The sequence below is a fragment of the Lontra canadensis genome, unplaced genomic scaffold, assembly GCF_010015895.1.
Source record: "Lontra canadensis isolate GAN:19392208 unplaced genomic scaffold, GSC_riverotter_1.0 scaffold184, whole genome shotgun sequence".
In the NCBI taxonomy this organism is placed as follows: Eukaryota; Metazoa; Chordata; class Mammalia; order Carnivora; family Mustelidae; genus Lontra; species Lontra canadensis.
Window position 1 is genome coordinate 112,269 of NW_022631178.1, and position 25,065 is coordinate 137,333.

General features: G+C 58.9%; 1 protein-coding gene across 1 annotated transcript in view; it reads right to left on the reverse strand.

Moving 5' to 3' along the window:
* SHC2 (SHC adaptor protein 2) overlaps positions 1 to 22,678 on the reverse strand; it is a 28,875-nt gene extending 6,197 nt beyond the window's left edge. The window contains exons 1-10 of the mRNA XM_032847046.1: positions 22,133 to 22,678; positions 9,353 to 9,423; positions 7,644 to 7,704; positions 7,339 to 7,458; positions 6,103 to 6,156; positions 5,926 to 5,977; positions 5,722 to 5,848; positions 4,441 to 4,594; positions 3,783 to 3,846; positions 1,116 to 1,259 (exon numbers count right to left, since the gene is read on the reverse strand). Of these exons, the coding sequence (XP_032702937.1) occupies positions 1,116 to 1,259; positions 3,783 to 3,846; positions 4,441 to 4,594; positions 5,722 to 5,848; positions 5,926 to 5,977; positions 6,103 to 6,156; positions 7,339 to 7,458; positions 7,644 to 7,704; positions 9,353 to 9,423; positions 22,133 to 22,597 (1,312 nt within the window). The 5' untranslated portion in view covers positions 22,598 to 22,678. The remainder of the gene's footprint in view (positions 1 to 1,115; positions 1,260 to 3,782; positions 3,847 to 4,440; positions 4,595 to 5,721; positions 5,849 to 5,925; positions 5,978 to 6,102; positions 6,157 to 7,338; positions 7,459 to 7,643; positions 7,705 to 9,352; positions 9,424 to 22,132) is intronic.
* Between the last annotated feature and the right edge of the window lie 2,387 nt (positions 22,679 to 25,065).

Sequence of the window (25,065 nt, forward strand, 5' to 3'; positions counted from 1 at the left end):
CCTGGGTGGCTCAGTGGGTTAAGCCGCTGTCTTCGGCTCAGGTCATGATCTCAGGGTCCTGGGATCGAGTCCCACATCAGGCTCTCAGCTCCACGGGGAGCCTGCTTCCCTCTCCCTCTCTCTCCGCCTGCCTCTTTGCCTACTTGTGATCTCTGTCAAATAAACAAATAAAAGCTTTTTAAAAAAAAAAAAAGAAGAAGCAGCAGCTCCCACAGGAGCACCTCCTTTCCCATCTGAGGGCTGCTGTGAGCCAGCAGGGGCCACGCTTTTAGTCCTCTGACTGGTGCACGGTGGGTGCCCAAAGGACCTCAGCTCGTGCCACATCAGAGGTGGGGGAGGGGGTTTGGCGGACTCTGGGAAGGAAGAAATCTCCAGCTGGCTTGGTTGGTTCTTGGGGATCTCCCACTAGGGAGGTGTCCTGAGGAAGGGAAGTGACCCTGCGTGGGCCAGCACGGAGCCAAGAGCCCCATGGTGTTTGTGGAAGAGGATGGCACTGATGTTGTGGCAGATAAGGGGGCTGTTTGGACACAAGCCTCCTCCATCAGACTGAGTCCTCTGTCAGGCCAGGGTATCCCAGAGGGAAGGAAGGAAACGCCTCCCCCATCCGCTGTTCACTCTATCGATATGTGGTTAGGCCTGCCCCCACCAGACTGGGTCCTCCCACCCAAAGGAGTGGTCCCCCCAAGGGTGCCTCCCCCATCAGGCCAGGATTCCCAGTGGAAGGGGTTTGGGCCCACTTCCTCAAACGATGGAGGAGCTAAAATACCCTCATCAGGCTGAGGAGACCCCGAGGGAAGGAGCTAAGCCTCCCTCAAGAGACAGAGGCGTCCCATAGAGAAGAGGGGCCTGAGCCTCCCCCCTCATACCAGCTACTCTTTCAATGCCCTTCCCCTCAGATTAGAGACCCCTACAGAGAGGAAACTGGGTCACCCCCAAGAGACTTCAGAGCCCCAGGGAGGGGGGGCTCAGAGCCTCCCCTATCGGACTAGGGAGTCCCCTCACCCTACCCTCACCAACTTGCAAAGTCCCAAGGGGAAGAAGGCTGGGCCACCCCCATCAGACCACTGGCTGCTAGGGGCACACCTCCCCCCTCCGGCTGGCCTGTCCCCACATACGCATGTCAAACAGATCCTTCTTGGGGCTGTCCTCCGGCTGCAGAACGTCCGGGGCGTCCAGGCCCTGTGTGTTGACGTACAGGTGGTCCTCGTAGTCTCTGGGGCCCCTGGTGTCGGCCTGCACGTAGCCGTCCCCCGGCGGGCCTGGGGAGCGCAGGAGGAGTGGAGGGTCAGCTGCAGGCGCGTGCAGCACCGCCTGGAGTGACAGACCCCAGGAACGTCCCCCCAGGGGCTGCGGGCTCTGGAGGGCCCCCCCAGGCAGGGACGTTGCCACCAGGCAGGACGGTAGCAGAAAGCCCCACGCGTAGGCTAATGCGCACATCCAAAATCTAATCACAGTGAAACTGGTCTCCCTGTAACTACGTTCCCCACACAACACATGGGTCGCTCGATCGTGTGCCTGTGCTCTTTTAGGGTTTCCTTTCTTCTCTCCTTAACTGTGAGTGTGTGAAGCGCTGTCGTGGCTGAAAACCCACATTGCATCAAAGTTCTCCTCCCCTGTGGCCGCTCAGAATCTGCCAGAGCCTGACCAGGCCCCTGGCCTCGGCCACCGTGTCCTACCAGGTGCCGGGGGCGGTCTGCTGGGCTGAGAGGCGGGAAGCGGCGTCTGGGGGACGGCAGTTTCCTTTTCCCGCACCTGAGCAAGGCTGAGCTTCTCGTCCCAGGGTCAAAGGGCATCCGCGTGTATTTTTCTCAGAACTGTCTGTTCGTTTCTAAATGTCACTGTTTTTAATCCTTGGCAGAGAAATCATGATTTCAATACACTGTGTGGCCATGTCCAGCCCAAGAGCCCTGTGGTTTGTAATATCCACGTCATGCCAGTGACATCTTTACCCTCCGGGACATGTGAACTCACACGCCAGCCCCATCTGTCCTCTGTGGACATGGGCAGGTCTGCTAACCTCTCTGCGCCCCCGTCTCTTCCTCTGTGAAATGGGGAGCTAGGGTTAGATCCTTTATAAGCAGGGCTGAGGGTTACAACCTTAGAACAGTATCGCCAAAGTTAGAATTTAGGACGCCTGGGGGGCTCAGTCAGTTAAGCGTCTGCCTTCAGATCAGGTCATGATCCCGGGGTGCTGGGATCCAGCTCGGCATTGGGCTCCCTGCTCAGTGGGGAGCCTGCTTCCCCCTCTGTCTGCCCCTCCCCCGCTTGCGTGCTCACTCACATAAATAATTAATTAATTAATTAATTAATACTCTAAAAAAAATTATGATTCAATTTGAGTGCTGACAACGTGTGGGTCCCGGGTGGCTGATATAGGCAGAGGGCAGGCCTCCTGGCCTGCCTGGAGAGGGACAAATTCTCCCAGCCTACCACAGCCAGAGCCGGTGGAATAAGCCTGGGTTGCAGGAATCCAGACTGAGAGCAAACTCCTGGGCATCAGAGCTGGGGCATGAACATAGCGGTAGGAGTTCTCAGCTAGACAACAGGGAAAGGCATAACCAGAAGCACTAGCAGTGCATGCAGAGGCTTGGGGCTGGGAGACGCGGGGCAGTCAGACCAGGTACCAGGGCGCGATCTTAGCTGGGCACCTGCAGGGCGCCCAACAACAGAAGTGGCCTTTAAACACCGTGCTAGGAGCGCCGAAGACGCCCAGATTACCAGGAAAGATCTAGAAACGACCCCAAACCCAGCACAGATGTTCGTGAGGCTGTGGGGGAAACAGGCAGCTGCAGCGGGGCTGGTGGGCGGACAGCCCCACAGCCTCTGGGAGTGTGACGAAGACTGTTCCTGGCCGTCCCCCAGCTCGGCCTCCGCAGGGCAAACACAGCCGCAAGGCCCTCCGTGCCCCGCAGGAGGGCCCTCGCGAGCAGAACAAGCTGAGCTGTGGGGTCTGGGCACAAGCCCGCAGCCCTGTGGACGGACGCCGTGGTGAGCGCGGACCGACACACCTCGAGGGCCAGCACCTCTGCACGTCGCACCAAGTGTGCAAGAAAACACTCCTGGCTGCAAGGGGAAGGCAGGTCACTTCCAACTACGTGTAATGGGGTGAGAGGCTCACAGGCTGAAAACGCAATCGTTTTGTCAGAACAAAAGTCCACTGTACCTTGATGGGTGCACAACGACGGGACTTCTACCCAAACAGAAGGAGCAGCCACTCGGGGGACGGACCCTACTGAGAACCCTAACCCGCCCCGTGCTGTCATCACAGCACACACCTGGAGGTCCAGCCCACTTCCGAGCCGAGCAGGGGCAAAACAGAACAGAGTGGTCCACTGCGGAGAACAAGGGTGAGGACGTGTGCACGGACAGGCGCAGAGCGAACCCCAGGATGGACAGCTGCGTGGGGAAGTGAGCTGGACGCGAGCACAGCCCCCACAGTCCGTGAGATCGTGGAGAACGACACGCACTTGTGAACGGGCCGCAATAGATGCGGAAAATGCCAGGAAAACGAAACCAGCAACGACGACAGTGGTGGCCGGCCGGGGGAGGTGGAGAGGCAGATGGGGCAGGGGTGCCCAGCAACGTCTCACCGAAGGCGTTTTTACACCCCAGCATTTTGAACCAGGGGAATACAGCACCTCTGCCCAAAATGCAGAGAAAGTAGTCTGTGCGGAATAAAAAGAAACTGACACCGTTAACCCCAAGAGCAGGGAGTGAGCTCGGTCTCACAGGGCAAAGTGAAGAGAGAGGTGGGGCGGGGCGGGGCGGGGCGGGGCACCTACCAGCACTGGAGGCGCCTGGGTCCCACGGCAGGCTGCACGTGTCCCTTCGAGCAGGAGATGCCCCCTGAAAAAGAGAGTGAGGGTCCTCCAGCCACAGGCAAGTCCCCTCGCCTGGAGCCCCACCCTCCTGCACGGCTGGAGACATAGGTCAAAGGCAAGGGACGCCCCCGTCCCTGGGTCCAACACTGCCCTCCTCAACCCTCCACGCACTTCTGCCGAAGCCTCAGCTGCCTGCTGCACCTTCCTGCCACATTCTGTTCCTCCCACCTGGATGCCCTTCCCCGCACGGCTCTCCCAGGCAACTCCTATTCACCCGTCAGGGCTGGGCCCAAATGCTGCTTCCTCCTGAAAGTCCTCCTGACCCCAGAGTCGGACTCCCTGTCATAGATTCCTGGTACCACCCCGGACGCCCCTTTCATGGCCCTGGTGAGACTGTGGATACGAGAATCCACTCAGGGTTTTGAGTCTGGAGTAGGGCCGGACGCCCTGTGCGGTTTGGGGAGGGAAGGGAGGAAGGCACAGGACCCGCCACCTTGATCACAGAGGAGAGAAAGAAAAGGAAATGCTGGGGTTAGGCCTGAGAAGTCAGCGCCTGGGGACAACCCCCCTCAACCCCCCACCCCAGCCGGCCCAGCCCATGAGGTCCACAGAAGCTGACCTGGCCGAGGGCCCCCAGGGCACAGGGCTGAGTTAGCGTGAGCCTGGAGTCCACCAGCCCGCCCAGGGGCGGCTCCTTCCCTGGGATGCTGTTGTAGTAATTGTGTTCCGATTCCTCCTCATCCCCCCAGGCCGCGTCCTCTGGCCTGGTCAGCCTGGGGACAGACAGCAAGCGGGAGCACAGGCAGGAGCCCCAGGACTCGGGATAGAGAGAATGGGGACCCCCAAGAGGGTGCCAAGGCCTTGCGGCTTGAGTTTCCGGCTCAGGCCTCTGACGCTCCCGGCCTGGCTGTGGGGGGAGCTAGGCGCTCTTTCCTCCTCTACACACCGGGGTCCCGAGAGCTCCCCAGCGCTTCTGCTAAACCACAGTGGTCCTTGCTCTGGCGGGGTGGGGGGACACGCTCGCCCCAAGTTTGTACCCAGAGCCAGTTCCGAGGTTAGGGTGGGAGTGCTGTCAGCATTGCCACGGCCCTGCCCTCTGGCCCTGCGGGTCCTGAGAGGAAAACAGGGGAAGCCGCGGGGACCGGCCCCCAAACCCCCAGCCCCTGCAAGGCCCGGGAGGCGTGCGTGTGTGTGGAGGCGTGAGCCCACAGGGACGGGGTTCCCGGCACGCGGGTGAGGACTCCCGCAGCCCAGTCTGTCCCTGCGAACTCCACTCTCGGGAATGGCTCACAGGGTTTACCCACTACGTAGTCTGGCGGTTTGCTACCTCGCGTGCCAGGCAGCTGAGCGCGGGGCTCTGCGATCTGGCCGGCTGCCCATAGGCGGCGGCCCAGGAGCTAAGAATGGATTCTTCTCTTTTAAGCCACAGAACTTTTAAATGATTCAGAGAACAGCAAAAGAACAATGTTTGGTGACATGTGAAAGTGACGTCAAGTCCAAACTTTGTGTCTGTAAATACAGACTTGCTCGCCCTCAGCCTGGGGAGCCCTCGAGGCACCCCCACGGCTGCTCTTGCCACAGCGGCCAGGACAGGCGGTCCCGCCGCACAGCCGAGAGCATGGACCCTCTGGCCCTCTGCAGAAGCGGGGGTCCCCGCCCAGAGAGGCTCCCCAGATGCTCGCCTCAGCCCGCCGGGGCAGAGCCGGTGTGTTTGTGCCAGGTTCCCAGACAAGGGGCCGGGCCCGGCGGCCGGGCCACGAGCCCACGGGGCACAGGGAGGAAAGTCGGGACAAAGCGGAGACGGCCCCCAACGCGGAGGAGGCAAGCACGGGGCCCGGGCGCCTGGCCTCGGTCAGGGCACACGCTATCCCCGGGAAGACGGGACGAGGCGGGCCTGTACCTTTCCGGGGCCACAACCACCCGGGGGGGGCTGTGCAGGTACTGTTTGAAGCGCAGCTCGAAGGCTTGGCCCACGGTGCTGATGATGCTCTGGGCAAGGCCCTCGCAGCACTCCAGGATGTGGCAGGCTGCGGATGGCGGCATGTTATGGGGCATCCATGAGCCTGGCCCTCGGGGCCCCCAGCCACCCCCACCGGGACCTCACCTCTCTGGTTGATGGGATCCTTGGCTACATAGGCTACGTAATCCGTCATGTCCTGGAAAGAGAGCGAGCATGGGGCAGGGGTCACCCTGGCCAGGAGGCCACCCCCGGATCCAGCGGTGCTGGGCCCTCTTCAGGGGACAGAGGGGGCATGAGTCCACCCCCAGCCCCCGGCCTTACCGTGTCGCCACCCGACGCGAAGGAGATGGACTGCATGTGGTGGTTGGCGATGATCTGGCCGGAGAGAGACATACGTGGTCACGGGCCAGGGCCACGGGGAGTGGACCAGAAATACACCTGGATGGGGACGGCCCCCAGGGCAGGGTGCAGAGGTCACGCCCACCCCCAAGCATGTGCAAACACACCCAACACCCACAGACACACAGACACGCACAGTCACACACAGAGACACAGACACACTCCTCCCTGCACAGATGCCCCCATGCGGACAGGTCCAGACACACAGCCACTACCACATACACCGGGACACACTCAAGCCCTCTCCACACCCTAACATGCCCCACGTGGGCCTGCACGTCCACGCACACGACACCGGGGGCGGCGGGATCATTGGGCACACCCAGGGCCGCCTCACAGGCAGAGACACAGGCAGGACCGCCCCAGGCTCCAGGCTCCACAATGCCCCCCAGCCCCATGCCCATTTGCATGCTCATTTGCATGGCTTGGCTCATTTGCATGTTCACTTATGCATGCACCCCTCGTTTGCATGCTTGTCCTGTGTGCACATTTGCACACTCGTTTCCATGTTCGCTTGCGTGCTCGCTTGCCACCATCCATGGCTGTCCTGAGTGCTCAGGTTCCTCTGTGACCCAGGGAGCAGTCAGTGGCTCCCCAGGTCCGCCACACACAACCTGGCTTGGGTTCCCTCCCGCCGTGTGCCCCCACAGCCTCACATCCCAGCACTCTCCAGGGTCACAGTGCTGTCTCGACAAGTCTGTGACTTCTCCACCTCTGTCTCCCCACAGAGGACCTCTGCCTGGGATGTCCTCTGCTCACCTCCTCCCTCCGAGCTAGTGTCACCACCTCTGGGAAGCCCTCCATGAGGCCCCTGCTTGGTCACAGAGCCTACTGCACACCTACAACATCCCTTGCCGGGCCCCATGCTCCTTTTGGGGATTTGTAATTATTCCCTCACTTCACTGGTTGGTTTCCACCAAGATTCCAAGCCAGGGCCCTCCCCCTGGCACTGCAGAACCCACGTCCGGGTCAGTCTCTGTGCGGGCGTGGTGGTTGGTGACAGCCCGGCACTGTGCCTGCCATGAGGGCGGCTCAGCTCCTGGCTCAGGGTGGAGTCTCTGCACACCCCAGGTGACCACGTCCACACGCGGCCCTGCACCCAGCACCCCTCCAGCCTCCCCCAGAACCCCGGGCGGCCCCGCAGCTGGTGGCACCCACCTGGCGCGTGGCGGGCACCGAGAGGTGGAGGCCGTCAGTTGAGATGCTCACGGCGATGCTCATGCCGGCGAAGCGCAGGTTGCTCTTGCCCAGGATGGAGGCCAGCGCTTTGTTGGGGGCCTGGGGTGGGGACGGGGGAGAGGGCAGTGTGGGGCCTGCAGGCTGGCGAGCCCTGCGCTGCTGCAGAAGGCAAGGCTGCGGGGGTGGGGGGGCGCTGGGGCGGGGCCCAAGGTTGGCCACACCAGCCCCCACTGCTCCAGCCACGCCCACCAGTGCCACTCAGGGACCGGGAGCCCCTCACCCACCTTCTTCTTCCAGGAGCCCCGGATGCCAGGCACCGCCTCATGGAGCCGGTTGATGGCTTCCCTGCATGGGGGGGAGGGAGGAGGGGGCTCAGTGAGCTTGGGGGGGCGCTTGGGGAGGAGGCAAGAGCTCACAGAGTGTGGGGGTCAGATGCCACGGGCTCACAGGAAGGAAGGAAGCTAGGGCTCCTGGAAAGGGGAGGAAGGGACAGAGCCTTGGATCAGGGCTACTAGCCCCCACCCCGTGCATGCCTGCGGATCCCCCCCCACACACACCACCCTTGGCTCTCACCCTCTAGCGCCTCCCTTCTCAGTGACCAACGCATCCCTGGACCACAGCCCAACTTTAGACCACAGCACACAGACAGGGGATGACCACAGCCCCAGAGCCTGGACCCCAAGTTCCGCGTGGCCACAGGCCCGTCAGATCCCCATCTGTGGCGTGAGAGGGTGACTCTGCTCTGGGATCCCCCAGACAATAAGCAACAGACTGCTGGGAAACTGCCAACGCCCCAGGGGGCCAGGACGTCACGGAACCCTGAGTCAGACCACACCGGGCCCGGAAAACGCTGGTGCCATGAGAACAAACCAGACCCTCGCATCCAGCCGGCGGGAAGGTGAACGGAGCTGCCACCTGGAAATGGTCCAGCAGGTCTCCAAACAGCGAGACGTGGGGTCAGCACACAGCCCCCCACATCCGGGTGACACACCCAGGAAAAAGGAAACACAATCCACACAAGACCTGTTCACAGCAGCTCAAGTTGTGATAACCACCGACCCGTGAACAGATACACAGGTGTCCCCCATGCGCAGGAGCGTCCCCGGCCCCAGCAGGAGCGAGGTCCCGACACACCGGCCCAGGGACGACCCCGAGCCCACAACGCTCAGGGAGGGAACCAAACACAGGAGGCCACACAGGGTGTCAGTCCATGTGTGTGACACGTCCAGACCAGGCTCCTCCACGCATGGGAAGGGGGCTAGTGGGGGCGGAGGATGGGGGAGGGGTGGGAGAGGGGGTGACCGCTGATAGGGACAGAGCCTCTTTTTGGGCTCATGGAATGTTCTGGAACTGGGGAGGGAGTGGTTGCACAACCCCGTGAAGAAACCAAAACACATCGGCTTGTGCACTCTAGCGGGTGAGCTGCTGGCTCGTGAATTCCATCTCGGCGGAGTGTTCTCATGTCTACTGCTCACAGGTAAGAAGACGTCTCTCCCTTTGGGCTCGGCCCTGGCTGTACCCAGAACCCTTCGTTACTGTTCCCAGAAGCTCAGAGCACCATGAGGTCACCGTGCTTTCTCTGCCCCAAAGACAGCAGGGACCACAGAGATGCTGTCTCCGCCCTGGACAGGCTCCCAGCCCCTGTCGGCCCTGACCCGAGTCTTAACCAGGAACGATCCAGCACCCGCAGGTCCCACACACCGCGAGGGACCAGGCATCCTCTCTACCTGAGAGAGAAAATCCAGGGCCTGGGGAGCAGGGGCCTCTGGAGGGCAGGACAGAATGGGGACTCAGACACCATGCGCCCCACCCCAAGGCCATTCCAAGTCCACGCCACACTGTTGCCCAAGCCGGGCGGCAGGAGGGAACCTCATAGCGCCTCTCATCCTGGGCTCCCAGGGCAAGCTGTCTGAGCCACCTCCGAAGCCTCTCATCGGGCCTCCCCAGCTGCCCCGAGCCCCTGGCCCCACAGCGGCTGGTGTCCGAGGCTCACCTGGTCACCTGGGTGCGGGTGTTAAAATCCAGAGAGCGCATGGAGCGCAGCACTTCGATGCAGCCCATGTACTGAGGGGAGAGAGAACGAGCCGTTAGCAGGTGGGCCCCAAGCACCAGCCCAGAGGGGTCCGGGGCGGGGGATAGGTGAACCCAAGTCCTTTCTCCAGCAAGCGCTGCTCTCTCTCCTCTCGCCCCCCACTGGGCTGCAGCCCTGCCCCATGCTCGGCAACATCCTGCCCTGCTGCCCCGGGGCCTTTGCGCCTGCTGCCCTCCTTTTCCCTCAACTTGCAGACAGGTTCCTTCCCCATCTGGAGGCTCAGCAGTCACGTCCTCAGAGCCACCTTCCCGGACGCTAAGCAAGTGCTTTCCGGAAGCTGACCGATCCCTCCAGGCTCAGGCTGCTGTTGGTCCAACTGTCTGCTGTTAGTTCTCACTTTCCGTTCCATGAGAGCATGAGTCCAGGAGGGCCAGGAGGGTGACCAGGATGGCAAGGCTCTTGCTCACACTCAGGCCCCCACACCCAGCACAGGGCCTGCAGGCAGATAGGGAGGAAACCATCTGGCCCATGAAACCCAACCTCGGACTGTCCGGACCTTTCCAGGGGAAGCGTGCCGACCCCTGCCGAGGCCGCCGCCCCCACAGAAGGGGTTTCCGAATCTCTGAGAGATGACGCTGAGGGACAACAGGGGCAGAAACAGCGGCAGAGCTCCCCGACTGCTTCGACCGCTGCAAAAGGAGGCCATCAGGGACCAGCCCGGGCCAGAAGCCTCATTCCGGCCAGCGTCTGGGTGCTGGGGCATCTGCCGTACTGCACCAATGGCCTCATGGCAGCACCCCTCACCGTGCACCCTGCAACATGCGTGTGCAACCTCCCGAACAGGTGAACCCCGGAGACAGAAAGGTGGCGGCAGGTGCCGGCAGGTGCCAGCAGCTGGGGGAGGAGAGGGGTCGGCGCTGATGGGAATGGGTTTTTCTGGAATGAGGTAATGTTCTGGAACCAGAGAGTGCTGATGGTTGCGTGACCTTGTGAATGTACTAAATACCATTAAAGCATATGTACACTTGAGAAAGGGTAATGGGGGGCACCTGGGTGGCTCAGTCTGTGGAACACGCCACTCTTGATCTCGGGGTCATGAGCTCAAGCCCCCTGTTGGGCCCAGACCTTACTTAAAATAAAAGCATAGAACAGAATAGAACAGGATAGAAAATGGTTAATGAGTAACTGTTGTAAATGTTACCTCAATTTTTAAAAAATCACAAATTCACACACACTTTGACCTTGGAACTTCATGTTAGGACTTCACCCCACAGATACATCAGCCCAGGGGCTGCGGGTGTGTGTACCGGTTGCGGTGTGGGGCAGCCCATGTCCTGCCCTCCATGGGGCTCTGAGTCTGCAGGACTGGAAGGGGAACGGGCGGGCAGGTGTGTGCTGCCTGCAAGATGCCCTGGTGGGTCAGCGCCCGCCCACTCCCTTTGCCCCCATGCTGCCCTTCATGCTGGCCCCAGCGGCTGGCTCCCCATGCCTGGCCCTCCTCTGTGCGTCCTGCCCCCCTCAGTCTCCCCTCAGTCTCCCCTCAGGTACACCTTTCGCACACACCCTCCTGTTCTGCTGGGACCCGTAGCACTGAACAAATCAGCAAGAAATCAGAGACATCCTAAAACTCAACACATCCAGTGTGTCAGATTCATGATCCAGTTCAAATGGAAATGCCACTAAACAATGAATATTTTCGTAGTGTAAGTATGTCCTAAACAGTTCATGGGACATACTTATACCAAGAATTATTGGTGTTCACTGGAACTTTTCATTTAACTGGGTGCCTTATATTCTTGCTAAACACAAGCAAATCGTGGTTCTTGGAATGCAAGAGTATGCATTTGTAAGAAAGACAAGAATTTTTTATATATTTATATGAGATTATCTCCAAGGTCTATCATTAAGTAGCAGGAACAAGGTATAGAACAGAGGTCATGGTGAGTCACCATTCACATGCACAAAGGGTCAAGGACAAACAGGTGCACACATGCATGTGTATACTGTGTGCGTGTGTATGTTTGCTCGAGCATAGATGAATAATTCTAGCAGGTTATAGTGGCTGCTTCTGGGAGAGAAACCTCATGCTATTGACAGACTGTAAAACACAGTCATAAGCCATTCCTCCCCCATCCAAGCCCTAGGGGTGGCCATGGAACGTTGTTTGGGCCAAAGAGATGTCACCAAAGGTGACTCAGTCAAGGTCTAAAGGTCACTTATGCCCTGGATCTTGTCCCTCACTGGTCTCAGGTACCTGAGACCCTGCCAGGCCAGCCTGCTCCATGAGGACAGATACATGGCCCGTCCCCATCATCCCAGCTGACACTGGCCCATCACCATGTGAATGAAGAAGCACAAGAAATAATAAATGTTTGTTGTCCTGCACTAGATTGTGGGATTATTTGTTACATGGTGAGTGCTAACTGAGATAGTGACCAGAGGAAGAGTAGAAGCAAGCCAAGCAAAGACCCAGGCAAAGGGAATGGCAAGTATAAGGCTCAGAAGTGAGAACAAGCATGGAGAGGCCACAGACTCACTCCAATGCAGCTAGAGCAGAAAATCAAGGAGCAAAGAGAGATGACAGGACATAAGCAAGGAGGCTGCAAGGCCCCAGAGCTGTGATGATGGGCTGGGTTTCACGCTACATACATTGGGGAGCCATGAGAGACTTTTAAGTAGGGAGTGAACAGATCTTCTCACCTTCTCTTGGATGGATGAATGGTGGATGGATGAATGGAGGGCTGGATGGTTGGATGGATGGGTAATGGATGGATGATGGAAAGATAGGTGGATGGATAGATAGAGGATGGATGGATGGATGGATGGATGGACAGATGGATGGTTGGATGGATAATGGATGGATGGGGGTGGATAGGTAGAGGATAGAGAGAGGATGGATGGATGGATGATGGATGATGGATAAAGGACAGGTGGATATATGATGGGTGAATAGAGAAATGGGCAGATGGATGGACCATGGATAGACAGATAAGAGAGATGGACAGATGGATAGAGGAGGGACCATGGATGGATGGATGGGTGGATGGATGATGTATGGATGGATGAACAGGGGATGGATGGATGGATGGGTGGACAAATGGATAATGGATTAGTGAATGATGGATGGAAAGATGAACAGGGGATGGATGGACAGATGGATGAGTCAGTGGACAGAGAGGTAGGCAAATGGATGAATGACGGATAGATGAATAGGGGATGGATGGATGGGTGGTTAGACAGGTGGACAAATGGATGACGGATGATGGATGGATGATAGATGGATGGATGGATGATGGATGGATGAACAGGGGATGGGTGGACAAATGGATGATGGATGGATGGATGGTTAGACGGTTGGGTGGATGGATAATGGATGGATGGTGGATGTATAGACAGGATGGATGGACGGATGGATGGATGGATGGATGGATAGATGGATGGATGATGGATGGAAAGACAGACGGGATGGGTGGACAGATGGATGGGTGGGTGGACAGATGGACAGATGGGTGGATGAACGGATGATGGATAGACAGATGGACAGATGGATGGGCATGGCCTATATGCCAGGCATGTGTTAGACAACTGGGACCTCACAGGGAATTTGCTGCAGTCCTTGACCCCGAGTGGATTTTCTCACTGAGGGGACAGCTTTGGTGGGATGCTGGCTGCCCAACAGGTATGTTCCCTCCAGGTATGGAGTCTGTGCAGTGGGTGTCAGTGTTCTAAGCCCAGGATGAAGGGTTCTGATTCCCATACCACCCCCAAGTTCACCCCAATTAAAGTCCAGTCCTCTCTGGGAGGCTGAAATCCTCCAGTGTGCCCCCAGTCCCCTCTTGGTGAAGGGTGGGGAGCATGAGTTACTTGTGCTGGAAAGATGGGAGCTCACACAAGAAGGGATACAACAGGGGCACCCCGGAGGGCTGGGAACAAGGACTGCAAACTCAAATGCCAAAGGGGCCAGAGAGGGGAGGCTGGCAGCCGGCCAGGGCAGGCTCCTGCACACGCTGACAGTCCCTACTGATCAGCACTTTCAAGGCACCATCCCCATGTCCCTGTGCCACAGGGACAACTGTTAGCCCTCAGGAAACACAGGTCCAAGGAGGCTCAATGAAAGCCACAAGCTTATAGGTGGCGGAGGCAGGATTTGAACCCATGCCCTCAGGCCCTGGCATCTCTGGCACGACCACAGGTGGGGGCCTACACAGCATATTCCACAGCCATGGGGGCTCAGTGCTACCAGACACCTGATTTTTTTAAAAAAAGAGACCAGAAATCCAGGGGCTTTGGTGTGAAACCTCGTAATTTGTTAATAGTGACCAGAAACCGAAGTTTTACTTTTAAATAGACAGCAGGGGTCAAAGCTCAGAGGTCAGATTCAGCCTAGGGTCAACAGGGAACATGACCTCCACCAAGGAAGTACCACCCACCGGACACCGGCTGTGCTGGGCTGGATGCTGGCCTCGCTGAAGGTCTGTGCACCTGATCCCGCCCCCAGAGCCTGTAGCTGGCCCCTAAATCCCAGACGGGTGTCCCAGGAAGACACCAGGATTGCTCAGAGTGACGGATCGGAGAGCTGCAGCGCCTGCCCGACCCCGGGAGCCTTGGCAGGAGCCCGCCCCGTGAACCTGCACCTCCGACCAGCAGCCTCGGAGCCCGGAGCCGGGGAAGCAGACTCTGCCGGTGACTTAGGTTGTCCCGTGTGTGGTGACCGGTGAGAGCCCCTCGGCACACTAACGCAGGTCAGGAAAAGACCCCACGTGGCTCTGTATCCCACCTCCCCCTGGGCACATGCGGAAGCACAGGCAGGCCACAGCCCACCCTAGAACACTACGGGGAAGGAGCTATTTCCCAGCAGGGGAGCTGCGGCCCGGAGGGGAAGGGACAGAGCCAGCTCCCACAGTGAGCCAGGCCCGCGGAGATGTGTCGAGCACCCAGCTCTCTGCGCTCCCCGCAGGGAGACCCGCCACCTGGTCCCCCTCCTCACATCGTCCTCTGCCGTATGGCCCACACGACTGTGGGCTCAACATTCTAAGCAGACTCCAGTTATAAACATAACTGGCTTTATTTTTTAAGGAAATGGCAGGAAACCACTCAAGTCCTCATCAGTAGATGATGAGATCCATGTAGCAGGTCCCCCACGTGCGGGAGCGTCCCCGACCGCCAGCAGGAGCGAGGTGCCCCCCCACGCGCTGTCCCAGGGACGGACCCCGAGCACACGACATTCAGGGAGGGAACCAGACACAGAAGGGCACGTGGGGTGTGAGTCCACGCATGCGACACGTCCACAGAGGGCAAGCGGGCCCGTGAGGGCCGGGGGCGGGGGAGGGGGGGACAGCTGATGGGGACAGGGCTTCTTCCTAAGGAGATGGAACGTTCTCGGATTAGAGCATGGTGAGGGTTTCTATAAATGTACTAAAAGCCCCTGAATTGTACAATTTAAGTGGGCAAATTTTATGGTACTGAACTCTATCTTAGGTTTTTTTATTTGTTTGAGGAAAAGAGAAAACTGCCTATCGCTCGCACCAGCCTCTGGTCTGAAGCCTACTAAGTGTTTCTGACCAGCACTGGAACAGCCGCAGCAGGATCCTAAGGGGGAGTGTCTGTCCAGGCGACTCCGCTAAAACAAGCCAGTGGAAGTCCGTGGGCACCCAGGAAGCTCACACAGCCTCTAAACCCCCCTCCCAGAGAAGTTGCGGAGCAGCCTAGGGGGTTGCAGGGGGATAGTGCGGGGAGCTCTGCAGGCACCTGGCGTGGGGGAGGGAGGTTGGTCTGTGTGGCCAATAGCCATGTTCCTGGTGAGCAAAAGTGCATCCTGCCGTGAACCTGAGAATCCCATACAAGCCTTACGTCCACCGCTCAGTTCTGAGGCTCTGACCCCACAGAGACTTACCACTTACAAAGGAGACAAACATTCCCCTGGCCAGTGTGTGGGTCTCCAGGGGCCCCGTAACAAACCACCAGGATCGGGACAGTGGATGACAATGGGGCCCTGCTCTCTCCTGGTTCTAGACACCACATGTCCAAATCAGACGTGGGCTGGGTCCTGCCCACGTGTTCCTGCCGAAGGCTCCAGGGCAAGGATGCCCGTCCTCCAGGTCCTCACGGGGTGGCCCCAACCCCATCCAGCCACACACTCATCTCCGCCTCTGTTGTCACATGGCTTCTCCCTGTGTCTGTGTCCACGCTTCTCTCCTCTCAGAAGGACACCAGTTCTTCTAAATTTCACACGATCTGGGGCCCTGGGGGGCTCCATCAGTAAAGCGTCTGACTCGTGATATCAGCTCAGGTCACAATCTCAGGGCCATGAGATGGAGCCCTGCACCAGGCTCTGCGCTCAGCGGGGACTCAGCTGGAGACACTCTCCCTGTCCCTTTCCCCTCCCCCTGCTCACTCATGCTTGTGTGCTATCTCAAAAAAAAAAAAAAATTTACAGCCCATCCTAACCTAGGATGGCCTCGTCATTACCAGATTCCATCTGCAAATAAAGTCACATTCGGAGGTCCCAGTGGACATGGAGTTGGGGGGACACCATGCTTTCCAATACACCAAGTGACCCCAGTTTCCAGAACTGTATCAGGACTGGCATCCATCCTGCCTCTTGCTTTGCTGGATGGGGAAGATGCAGCCCAGCCCTGTGCTTCCAGCCCCGAATGCACAACCTAAACCCAGTCGTATGCAAACGCCCGCCAGACACCAGCCAACAGACAGCTGCACCATCACCAGAAAGCGGGGCGCCCCACTCTGAGCACGGGGAGTCTCCCGCTCACTCCAACCAATGATTCTAAGTCCCCTGGGACTTCACAACAGCCTACTGGGCATTCGTGCGTGTGGGAAACCCTGTGCAATCACCGTGCCCCCAGCCGACCTCACTTCACCCGTAACACGAGGTGTGTGGGGCAACTTTTTTTTTTTTTTAAGATTTTATTTATTTGACAGAGAGAGATCACAAGCAGGCAGAGAGGCAGGCAGAGAGAGAGGGAGGAGGAAGCAGGCTCCCTGCCGAGCAGAGAGCCCAATGCAGGGCTCAATCCCAGGACCCTGGGATCATGACCTGAGCCGAAGGCAGAGGCCTTAACCCACTGAGCCACCCAGGCGTGGAGCAACTTTTGTTCGTTTACTTTCTAACTATGGATGCACGTGCGAGTCCCCATCGTCACTACTGCATGAAGCACGCTCACACCCCCGCCCTCTGTCTCCAGAACTTCCCATCCCCCCCACGGAGACTCTGTCCCCATGAAGCACGGACCCCCCAGCCCTGCCCCAGCCCCGGCTCCCACCCCCTCCTGTCTGTGTGGACGGGACTCCTCTGGGGCCCTCCTGGGAGTGGGGACCTGCAGGACGGGTCCTTCTGGGTCTGGCTGTTCTCGCTGAGCCCCGTGTCCTCGGGGTCCCTCCGTGTCATGGCAGGGGTCAGTGTCCCTCCCTTCCTGAGGCTGGACCATGTTCCCGCATGGGGATGGACCACGCTGTGTGTGTCCATCTGTGGACAGACCCTGGGCGCTTCCTAGAGTCACCTGCTGTGACTCGTGTTACTGTGAGCACAGGGCGTGGGAACCTGCTGGAGTACCTGCTTTCACTTCTTCGGAGAGTACACCCAGATGGGGCACGACTGGGTCACGTGGGGATTCTGTTTAACTTTTCAGGACGGTCTTAACACACACTGGATTTAGTGACACTATCACGCATGTTGACAGAAGACTATTTTGCGCAGCTGAGACGTTACCAGGACTTGTCCACTAGTTCAGAATATCATGTTGCTTATAACAACGCCAGTGGTGTCTGAGCTGCTGGACCCCATGCCCACGGCAGCCGCGTGCACCCTGGTCGTCATGAAGGCACCAGCTTCCACCCAGGGCCCAGTGCGTCTACAGGAGTGAAGTCTGTACGTGTACACACCGAAACATATCCTGAGTTATTACCGATTGTTGTCACTGTATTTCTCCTTTTTATTGCTTTGTTACATCCTATGGATTCTCAGGGAAACAAACGTGCAGGGAGGTGTTACAGACAGACCTGAGGTTCATTTCATGGTGGAGGGTTACAAAATACTGGGTCTAAATGAGGAGTGCTTAATCCAACAGAACTGCAAGCCGTTGTCTTAAACCGAAGTCGGAATCACCTGGAAACTATGACTGCGGGGGGCCCACCCCCAGAGTCTGTGACACAGCAGCTCTGGCGTGGAGCCCAAGAGTGTGCATTTATAACAAGTCCCCAGACATCTGGGCACCACACTGTTCATCATCAGCTTCAGCCAATTTGATAATCCCATCTCCCTTGCTATGAATAGATTTTTGCCATTTGGGGCCATTGAGGTCTGGGGGGAAAGAGAACTAAGGAAGAAATGGTCTTCTTTTCTTCCAATGCACATGGTTGGATCCATGTGTGATTCCTGATGCAGTGGCTGCCATTATGTGACCATGAGGGCAGCTAAGCCAGCATACTGAAGATGGCAGCACAAAAGGATGGAAAGACCTTAGGTCTTCAGGGATGTTGTCAAGCCACTGAATTAAGTCATCCTGGAGACACCCCACCCCTTGTCTTTGAGGAATAAGCTGTGTTTCAGCCAAAAACATCTCTATTCAGTTAACCTCCCACAGTTCCCTTGCATATCACCAGCGTATGAAAACCACACTTCAGGAAAAACTTGAGTGATACGGAGTCCTTGTTGTTTCACTACATGTGTCCAGGCTTGAGCTCTGATCCCTCCCCAGCCAGTCAGTCCACCTGGCCAGGGTCAATGTCTTTCTGTGTCTCACAGCACCACGAGCAGAGCTGGGCACACCGTTTTAAAACCTTCATTCATGGAGAGCTTATGACAGGGCAAGAAGGAGGGCACCTCACAAAAGAGAAAGGTCTCAAGGCACCTGGGTGGCTCCATGGTGATGCATCTGCCTTTGCCTCAGGTCATGATCTCAGGGTCTTGGGATTGAGCCCTACATCGGGCTCCCTGCTCAGTGGGCAGCCTGCTTCTCCCTCTCCCTCTCCCTCTGCCCCTGCTAGTGCGCTCTCTCTCTCTCTCTTGCTCACTCTATTTTTTTAATTTAAAAAGCAGAAAGTTCTTATCAGTGGAGTTTTTATGAAAGCAAAAGCCCAATGCATCAAAATGGTATGAGTGGGATGAAGACAGGATTGGTGGGCCACAGAGCTTGATGCAAATTCTGGCTTGCCCACAGTGCGGGTTCACTTGCTTAACAGCGGAAGTTTGCTCAGACATCCGCCCTTCAGAAACACCAGAAGATCAGGGACAACTAGAACTGAGCTGTCCAGTAAGGCAAACACGTGCCTCGTGCAACCACCTAAATTTTACTTAAAATTAAGTAAAACTAAAATTTCATTCGTTTGTCACACTAGCCACATTTCAAGGGCTCAGTGGCCAGGTGGGGCTACCATACCGGACAGCAGAGATCTGGAACATTCCATCGCCTCAGGGAGGTCTTTGGGCGGCGATGCTCTAGGTCCGCCCCCCTCAGCTAGTTTAGGCAAAGTTCATGGGACACAAGTCTGGCCAAAGAGACATGAGGGGAATCTGGCTGGGCATTTCTGAGAAAGGTTCCCTCACTCATGAAAGGACCAGATGGGAAAAAGGCTCTTTTCTGTCGGGTGATGGGACAGCCAGAGGAAGACCTGGTCTGAGAGGGAAGTCACATCAAGGGTGGCATCCTCGCCTCCGGGGGCGGCTGTCACCCCCCAGACAGGGCAGTTTAGAACAACAGATGTGAATTCTCTCACAGTCTGGAGACCAGAGGCCTGAGATCCAGGTGCTCAGGGCTGGCCCCCCCACCCAGCGCTGAAGGAGGGTCCCTCGTGCATCGGGTGGAGCCCACCGGTGGCCCCTGGTGGCCCCAGACCGCATCCTAGTCGCTCTGTTCTCTGCCCCCTCTTCACACAGACCCTTCTGCAGGTGTCCTCACACAGTTTACCGGGAACCCTAATTACACCGGCAAAGACCGTTTCCAAACAAGATCACGTTCTGGCGTTCCAGGTGGATGTGGATATCGAGGGCACGTTCACCCCAACACAGAGTGACAGAGCCGGACCCACAGGAGGTCAGTGAGCCGCTGACTTGAGCGGCCACAGAGGGGCCCTTCTCCCGTGAGACGACGACGTCCTTCACCTCAAAGCTCTGAGTGTGGTTTGGGGCGCAGCGGCCACCATGTCCCTTAGCAGGAGAGGGTCCCACGGGATCCTCCACGTTGCCGTGCCTTGGTGTCCTCATCTATGTAACGGGCGGGCACCCTCAGGGCCGTGACGATGACTCAGGCCGGTCCATGCCTGGCACCCTACTGGGCGCCCAGAACTCAGATGCCGCGTTCCCCTCTCTGCCTACCGGGACTCCACCTTCTCCTCTCAAACAGGGATCTTTCCAGAGGTCCGTGAGGCTTCCAGGCAAACACAGCAGAGACAGAGGCTGGTTCAGACCCCACGGGGCCTGGGTCACGGCCCTTCATCCATCAGAGACGCCTGTGGGCTCCTTCTCCACAGAAGGGTCCCCACTTCTCTCCGCCCCCATGTGTCCCTGATCCAGGTCGTCTCTCATCCCCTTCTGGCCCTCACCCCCACCCCATTTCCACAGAGCTCCCAGAAAGACCCTTCAAAACCCCGAACTCCACCCTCTGAGCCCTGCTTAAAACCATCCACACCAAGCTTGCCTACAAACCTCTCATTCCTCTGCTGCTTCTCTCCGTAAGCTCCACACACATGGGTCCCCTGCTGTTACCCAAACATGCCAAGTGCATTCTCTGCCACTGGGCCTTGGCACTTGCTGTGCCCCTGCCTGGAACTCTCCCTCCCCAGTTGTTTCATGTCTGGGGCCTCATGGCTTCAGGTCTCCATTGAAATGTCATCTCCTGCAAGATCCCTTTCCCCACGACCCCCTCTGAAGTAAACACCCAGTCTTACCCTGACATCATTTTATTTTAATTAGCACCTGTCAGTATCTGCCATTTACTTGTTCTCTTTATTTACTATTTACTATTTAGTGTCTCCCTGTGGAATCGAAGCCTGTAAGCACGGGGACCAGATCCTCCTTTCCCACCAGGTCGTCAGTGCCTGGCAGGACGGGCATGCACTGGTATTTGCTGCGTTGACAAAAACGTCACGATCATGGCAATAACCTAACAGCGTGTGCCCCACAGCCCAAGCATCCGAATCCGGAACACTCTACCCCCCCACCGCCCACAGCCAAGGGGCGGATGCAGCTTCTCCGGGGCTGGGAAGTCCACCATGCACGCGACACCCTTGCTACAAAGCAAATCCTGAACCCAGTCACGCCCGCAGACCCATTGCCAGGATTCAGGCAAAGAAGGAGCAAAGAACCAAGTCGAAGACCCATGAGAAAAGGGACAGACCCAGACTGTGGGGCCCCAGCCAGTCCACGGTGGGCCTGAGGCTCCACACATCCCATAGGGTCCCGGGTGATACGATGCTCAGACCCGAGCCAGGCACGGAGGGAGGGAGGGTCTGTGACATTCAGGAAGTCCACACTCTCAGGGACACAGTACTTTCCTGGGGCTGTCAAAACCAAGCACCACGAGCCCGGCCACTTAAGCCACAGAAATGTCTACTCTCCCAGCTCTGCACATCCAGAAGTCTGAAATCAGGGTGTACGCAGGGCCACGCGCCCTCTGGAGGCTCCAGGAGAGGGTCCTTCCTGCCTCCTCCAGCTCCTGGGGGTGGGGAAGAGCAACCCTTGGGGTCCCCAAGCCTGTGGGAGCATCTCTGCCACATCTGCCTTCGTCCTCATGCGACTCCTCCCTATGGGTCTGTGTCATTTCCCTTTTAGGACAACACCAGCCTACTCCGGGACGACCTCATTTTAACTTGATTCTATCTACAAAGACCCTGTTTCTAAGAAAACTGCATTCACAGGTGCCCGTGGACATGAATTTAGCAGGGGACACTACTCCACCCAGCCCTCGGAGAGGAGGGACAGGAGGTGTTGGGGACAGCTGTAAAGGGAACAGACAGAACCAAATGTAAACGCATTAACTTGCAGGGTCCTTGTCCCAAAAAGCCACCTGAGGGGGTATGACTCCTGCCCGATGTTTGAGGACATTCTGGAATCTGATGGTGTCTCAGACGGAACAATGGGTAAGAGCACGGCTTTCTCCGGAGGGAGACCGTGTGAAGCACTGAACGGCGAGCGTCCTCAGGGTTAGCTCACGCTACCGGCTCAGGGCCAGACATCTGAGGAGAGGCGGTAAAATGTTTACAGTCGTAGGTAAAGGAAGGCCCCTCGCTTTACACCCCACCCTGAGTCCCGCAGTCTCCCCCGCCCCCCAATCCTGCGGTCCGGCTGGGCGTGGCCCCTTTCCAGACACCCCTTCCCCGCGCCCCCAACCTCGGCCAGGGCCTCCGCAGGTTCCGACTCGGCGAAGACGCTTTTAAGGCGGGTCCGGGGCGGGGTGGGGGGGGGGGTAGGACGAGCCCACCCGCGTCCTCCCCCCACCGCGCCCCCCTGCAACACCGACGGAGCCGGAGAATGTTTCACCTGCGCATGCGTGCCCCCCACCCACCTGCCGCCCTCTCCCCGCCCCTCCCCGCGTGACGCGGTGGGAACCCTGACCCCAGCGCCGCGCAGGCTGGAGATGGGGGTCCAGGCTGGTGGGGAGAGGAGTAAGGATGGAGAAGAGAGACCGGGCTCTCTGGGTGTGGGCGGCGAAGAGAAGGGCGGAGGGAAGCCCCAACCTGGGAGTCCGGGGAAGATATGGTCCCAAGGACCCCGGGCGGCGCACTTACCCGCACGATGTAGGAGACCCCGGGCCCCAGGACCCTGGCGTCTGGGTGTAGCCAGCCGTGCGCCGGCTTGTGGATGAAGCTGCCTTTGCGGATCCACTCGTCGGCGGCTGCGTCCGGGGGCCCGGCCACCCCCCGCGCGCCCCGCGGGCCCCGGGCCCCGGCGGCCCGGCAGCGGCTGAGCGCGGGCAGCGGGCAAGGCGCGGCGCAATGCGGTTCGCAGGCGCCCAGGACCGCCGCCGCCAGCGCTGGGACGCCAGCCGGGGCGGCCGGCTCGGGCTGGGAGTCGGCGGCCCCCGCGCCCCCGGCCGTGCGCGCTGCAGCCGGGCTCCGGCCCAGGAAGCCCGCGGGAGCGGCGAACTTCCACTGCGGCATGCGCGGCAGCAGCGCGCAGAAGGTGGTGGGCGCCTCGGGCTCGGGGGGTGCAGGGGGTGCGGGGGGCGTGCGCCCGCCCGGACCCTGCGTCATGGCCGCGGTCGCCCGACCGAGCCCGACCGGGCGCTGCGCCTGGCGCGGAGGAGGCCCTCTCCTCCGTCCCGCTCCCTCCCCTCCGCCCCGCTCCCTCCCCGCCCCCGGCCCGGTGATGTCATCCGCCCGGCCCAGCGCGCAGCCGCGGGGGGTTGCGCCCCTGGGACCCGGGCCCTGGGCGTCCCGGCGCCTGCGGGAGGCTGGGGAAACTGAGGCCCGCCGGAGGCCCGGACGCTGCCTCGGGTCCAGCAGTCGGGAAGGGAGACGACGTTTCCAACCCTAGACCGGGTCCGCGACCCCAGCTTCGCCCCACCCACCGGTGCCCAAATTCCTAGAAGGACGGAGGCGGGAGTCGCAGAAATCACCTGCCTCCTCCCGCTTCTGACTGACGGGAAAGCTGGCGCCTGGAAAGGGGTGGGGACGCGAACAGCGAAGGAGAGAGCTCCAAACCCTAAGGTCGGGCCCCTCCCTTCCCACTGTTCCAGCTGGAAGATACTTGAAAATTACCGCCTCGCTGCGTTTCCTAATGAGGAAACTGAGACCCAGAGAGGGGCACGCGACAAAGACTGGTGCCCAGGAGTGTGGGTTGGGCTGGCGAGGTCTGGGAGGGAGGAGCGAAGCCCAGTCTCTCTTCTGCTTTTTCCCTGGGCTTTGGTTTCCCAGCCTGGAAGCTCGGGGCGCGAGCAGGAGGGTCACAGGCTCCTCCTCCATTTCTGTCCGGCTTCGACCCAACTGAACTCATTGGGCCTCGGCCTTCCAGGCCGGCCCGCCCCTCCGTCCCCAGCCTCTTTGTCCCCCATCCAGACCTCAAAGTCTGATTCCTTCTGCACCAAGGTTTCGACAGGCCAAGGTCACCCCAGGACCCAGCCTCCTTCCCCTCCCCCTCACGGGGGTGGGGCTGACTGCCGGGAAACAAAGGGAGGGGGGGCCGGGGCGCGCTGGCAGGTGGGGAAGGAGGGGTGAGGCTGCCTGGAGCCGGATCGATAAGTGAGAGAAATGAGATCACAGCCTGGCGGTAGCCCGCGAAGCCTGTGCGGGAGGCGGCGAAGCGGGGAGGGACTCGCAGCGGATTGGCCTGCGTTGGGGTGGGGCTGGGGTCGGTGCTGCCGCGGGAGCCTGCGTGTGTCACGCCGCTGGGATGGCTCCCATTCCTCTGCGTGGTCGCGATGAGAGGGTGTACGGCGGGCGAGTCCCTGGGGTCTGCCGGGAGGGCGAGGGGCGGGGTGATGTCAGGGCCTGGAGCCCCCATCTGGGTTTGTGTGTTATGTGTCTCTACACATATGCAGACCGTGTGAGAGTTGACCTGTTGGTCTGTTGTGTGCAGAATGAACATGTGTATGCATGTGAGGGGGGCATCCAGGTTCCCCTGGGGGTGGGCGTGTGTGTAGGGGCCCTGGTGTGTGTCCACCTCCTTAGATAAAGGGGTGTGTGTTCCAAGTTTGGCATTTCCAGGCTGGGGAAAAGGGACAGAGTCAGGGCCATGCATCTTAGGACCCCTCTGGGTCATGCCTGAGGTGCCACCCCTGGGCCACGTCCTCCTGGTGGCAGTCTGTCCCTCCCAAGCGCCTGGGTCTGGGTTTTTCTGGGTTAGGGGTTTATAAGACCAGGGATTATCACACAGGAGGCTTGGTCACATGACACCATCCGTTTCCTTCCTATTCCTAGGAAAGAATGGCAGGAACAGAGCCCAAAGACCAAGATTCCGATCCTGGCATCAGAGGGACATGAGGGCTCACTGTGTGCCCTCAGGCAAGGGTCCAATCTCTCCAAAGCCCCATTTTCTCTCAGTAAATATTAGTTGCCTCCTGAGTTGCTGTGACGCTTAGGTAATCTTTAACAATATCTGAAAAACGGTAGGTACCTACTGATAGATGGAAAGTAGAATACGTTAAACTCTTATACATCCTTCAAAGCCCAGTTTCAATGTCCCCTCTTCCAAGAAGCTTACCTGGCTTCCCCCATTCGCAGCCCTGGCTCTACCTCTCTCCTTACCCAGCCCTGGGTCCCTCTGGTCCCATCCAGTCCCCGAGGGTCTGCAGAATTGGGGGGGTCTGGATCCGAAGAGCAGCATTGAAGTCTCCTTTCTTTGACGTGGACAGTGGGTTAAATGAGCTCACGTGTGTGATGCTGGCAGCTCTCGTGCCGCAGACAGATTTATTGGCAGGCAGCTAGAGGGGGGAGTCAGGCTGCTTCCTGCCTGATTTGGGGGCTGGAACCAGCGCAGGCAGCTGTGCTGCTGTGAGAAGTAGGGGAGAGCCCAAGTTTAGCCGAAACCTGAGCTGTGTCGGGGACCCAGGCCCTAGCAGGGCGGACGCTGAGTTCTAGGACACGGGAAGCTCATCTCCAGCCAGCCTCTCGGGAGGGCTGGGTTGTCCCTTTCTCTGCCTGGCCTGACTCAGCCTGGCATGACCAGGAGGAAGAAACTGGGGCACTGGAAGGAAGCTCACCCTGCACAGGGCCATAGGGTC